The sequence below is a fragment of the Mastomys coucha genome, unplaced genomic scaffold (genome assembly GCF_008632895.1).
Source record: "Mastomys coucha isolate ucsf_1 unplaced genomic scaffold, UCSF_Mcou_1 pScaffold3, whole genome shotgun sequence".
Taxonomy (NCBI): domain Eukaryota; kingdom Metazoa; phylum Chordata; class Mammalia; order Rodentia; family Muridae; genus Mastomys; species Mastomys coucha.
Window position 1 is genome coordinate 8,119,606 of NW_022196909.1, and position 4,061 is coordinate 8,123,666.

Sequence of the window (4,061 nt, forward strand, 5' to 3'; positions counted from 1 at the left end):
AAAAAAAAAAAAAGAAAATAATAAGTCCCACTTTGTTATTCAGGAAGATTGGGTACAATAATATGACCTGTACCATTTCTCTTTGGTTATTACATTAATGTTAACACTACCAGCTAAATCAAAATTGGAAACATTTAATAATATGAATAAACTGATTATAACTGTGGTTCTCCTGGTAAAGATGATGTTCTTTATAGTGGTTAAGTTACAAGTTATTATCAATGGATTTTGTCAACTTGAAAAATTAATAGCTAAGACTGCAGACATCTATTTACAACATGCCATCCCAGAACCATGGCACAATCACACTACAGAGTCTTAATTTTATAAAAGCCTTCCTGCCAATAGAAGCAAGCGCACTCTACTAGAGATGATCAACTGATTACAGCTACGATGTGTTTCCTACACACAAAGCCCTCCATCTGGGTCTCTGGAAACATAGAGACTAATAAAATCCGTCTTCGCTCTGAGCAAGCTGGTCACTAATGTTAGTGAAGCATTTATTTCAGTACCAAACAGTCTGTTGACTCCTCTTAAGTACATCATTTCAACAAAGCTGTGACAACTCTAGGAAGTAGGTAGACTCATAGCATTAGTGAAGGGAAAGCTATGACAGGCCCAGGACTGATGCCAAGCCATCGTAGACTTAGACAGAGGATGGGAGGCCGTGTTTAGAGGCTGTGGGTTGCAACTACTTCTCTATTAGTTTAAAGACACCTCAACATTTTCCCAACAAGGGCAGCCTTCCCAGAGTGTATCAGCTGAGTCTCAGCCTTACTTACATTCAAACAATTTCAATATAAGGAAGACATTGAGGGGGCAATGAAAATGGACATAAATGGCCATGTGATTACCAAAACAGGAAATGATTTGAGACTGGGAGAGAGACCCTGGCGGGTTTATGGAGGTAATAGCACTTGAGCTAGGTTCTGGAAAATGGGCTGACCTTGAGGATGTGACAGCGACCCCAGAGGAGGAAAAAAAAGTGGGTGAGCCAAGAAAGAGAATCAGGAGCACAGTGGGGTCACGCAGGGACCAGAGGGGGAGCTACATGGCAGTAAGACACAAAATACAAGCTGACGAGCAGATCAAAGGTCATGATTTGGTTGATGTGATCTGGCAAGTGAGGGCAGGAAGGAGAAACGAGGGAGGAAAAGGACAAAACTGGGACGTTTATGTATAACTGCTCTCTCACTCTACCTGAGAGTCACTTCTCCAAGAACCTTCCTGGGTTTAATGGCCTTTGTACAGCTGCTGTGAGGACCCTAACTGGCCTCTGTCTTACACCTTTCCACAGTGCTAGAATTAACTGCTCACACTTCCAGTGCTGCCTCCTACCCTCGGACTCTGAATCCCAGCCCTCCATAGGGGCACAACTGAAGGCCAAATACACCTGAGCTGAGAAATTCCCGGATGAAGGCTACATGGCGTCTTTAATTGGAGATATGTGCTGTGGTAGATTACAACCACTGGACTTTATTTCTGACGGCCCTGTGGCAACATGAGTTCAAATATAGCTCCCTCTTCCTTTTGGTTGCCCAAAAGTGTGGGACTAGACAAACGACTCCAAAGTGACAGTGAAATCAAGGTCGATGGGCACCTAGAAGGAACAGTCACATGAGAAGACAAGAAGAGGTCAGAGGCAACACAGAATGGACAGATCCACAGGGATCAGAGAGTGGCCAGGAGCCCTTTCAGAAGAAACTGGAAGAGATGTGAACTCTGGAGAGAAGCGGGGGGTGGGGGGTGGGGGGGTGGGGGGGCTAGTTTCTGCCTTGCATCTCACTGTGTTCAGTCTGCCATATTGGACGAGACCGCCAGAGGATGAGCATCAGCTGCAGGAGGAAATCTGAAACACCCAAACTGGTTTGTTGTTGCTGTTTCAATGTATATGGGTATTTTACCTGTGAATATGTCAATGCACCACGAGCATACACTGGTGCCAAGTGGTGCCAAGGACAGAAGACAATACTGGAGTTGACAATCCTGGCTAGAACTGGAGTTGTGAGCCACTGTGTAGGTTCTGGGAATCAAACCCTGGTCCTCTGGAAGAGCAGCCAGTACTTTTAACCACTGAGTCATCTCTCCAGACCCATGCGTTATTTCCTTCTTCTGGCCTCAGAGGGCATTATACGAACACCGTACACACACATACATACAGGCAAACACTCATACACAGAAAACAAGAATACACGTATCTTTAAAAATCCCTATCTTCACTGTTGCTACCCACAGGACCAGAGCTCCCTCTTTCGTGTTAAAGACAACATTGCCAACATCAGGGTTTGCAGGTGCACCCTCTTTCCCCAGCAAATCAAACACTCAGGACCCTTCCTGTGACTGAATTACTTTGGGGTTAAATGAGCATCCAAACAGGTGCAAGAAGAGTGCTTAGATGTCAGAGCAAGGGCTAAGTCCCCTGAGGATCTGCAGCTCTGTGACCTTGAAGGGCCCTGGACGTCTCTATGCCTGAGATAAAAGGGTGGCTACTGACTGACTCTTAGGGCAGCTTTCAGCATTGCATGAAATGTCCAAATGCCCTAGCACTATGCAGTACTAAGAACTACTGTCCAAGAGCTGGGTGATGAAGGAAGATCTTCCTACGAATGAAAATATATGCACCAACAAGAGAAATCACAAAAGAGAATATCTGTCCAATGTTTTCATGCATATCACAAATTTAAATTTTCAACTAGAGAATATCATCCTTGATAAAAACAGTGTTTTTATCTGAATGTCAGTTATCCCAAATCTACGCAAACTGCTAGTCAGAAACTTAGGGGTTCACAAATACATATATATTTGTGTATATACATATACATATATATACATATATACATATATATTTGTGTGTATATATATATACACATACATACAGTGTGTGTGTGTGTGACTTATTTTCTACCAAATGAAAAGAATATGACGTTGGAATGGAAGAACCCTCTGTAGTACTCGTGGCCTGGGTCGTAAGAGGCATTTTGTACACATACAGTGTAATTAATATTGTTCCACATACACTTTATTGAGGACTCATTTGTTACCTAGGAATATCCTAGTTTGTTCTGTGTGACCTTGCCTAGGTCACTGCCTCCACAAAGTCCCTTAGTCTACCACTCTCTCATTCAACCAGTGTTACTGAGCTCCCGTTAAATATCAGGCAACTGTATCAGGCTCACTGTCATTGAAGCTGACACCGGTGCAGACAGGAGAGTATGCAGCAGCACCACTCGACCCTATCCGGGGACAAAAGAGAGAACGACTGCAGGAGGGGTCCCTGGTGAACCTGCGGGGGTCTCCTCACCTCCCACACGCACAGCTGCTCTCCCACTCCCGGCAAGGCCCGCTCCTTCACCGGTCCAGGTTAGGGCCGAGCGCTTCAGCATCCTCACCTCGCCCTCCCGCCCTCCCGCGCACTGCCTTTGCCCCGCTGGCTAGCGTCTCCATGGTAACTGTACACAAACCACCTTTCGCTGCAGGCCTGGCGGTCAGCCTACTGATACCGGGCGCCGCGGAGCGATGCGGGATGCGCTGGAGTAGGTGCTGGGTGGGGACTCCGGGCTCGACTCAAAACACCGGTGACAGCGCTAGACACTCAGACCCTAGCGGAGATCAGACCGCCTTCCCGCTCTCGCAGGGCAGCAGGGACCAGGAGGCGGGGCGGGGCGGGGCGCCCTGCTCCACACTCGGCCACTGAGCCTGCGCCAGTCCCGCCAGCCACGCACGCGTGGCAGCGTCGAGGCGTGGCAAAGGCCGGTGCCGGAGAGCAGGCAGGAGCATACCCACAGGGGAAAAACAAGGGTCAGTGGAGAGGAGTCTTCTTTTACATTAGCAAAGTGTTCAACCATGTTTGTTTCTCCCCGTGGGATCTCCAAGACTCCGTTAAGCCACAGGCAGAGAAACAATTTAGTGTTTTGGGAAAGAGTCGGTTACTGATTATGGATGTCAACGTCCACCTGGAACCCGTTCCTTAGCATCTCATCTCTTATGCATAAGGAACAAGGTGTTATCCCGGTGTGTGAATAGCTGAATCGTGGGTTGTAGCAAAATAAATGTAAAGAGCT

At 47.0% G+C, this 4,061-nt stretch overlaps 1 protein-coding gene across 2 annotated transcripts in view; it reads right to left on the minus strand.

The window, feature by feature from the left end:
• The window catches only part of Armc2 (armadillo repeat containing 2), a 105,486-nt gene extending 101,759 nt beyond the window's left edge, over positions 1–3,727 (minus strand). Inside the window, exon 1 of one of the 2 annotated variants that reach the window (XM_031347805.1) lies at positions 3,465–3,727. Coding sequence is in view for 1 of the 2 variants with exons in the window: in XM_031347804.1 (XP_031203664.1) it covers positions 3,302–3,383 (82 nt within the window). In the remaining variant the exon portion in view is untranslated. Of the gene's footprint in view, positions 1–3,301; positions 3,437–3,464 lie in introns of those variants that run through there. The other variant, XM_031347804.1, reaches the window with a different exon arrangement.
• Positions 3,728–4,061: the final 334 nt, after the last annotated feature.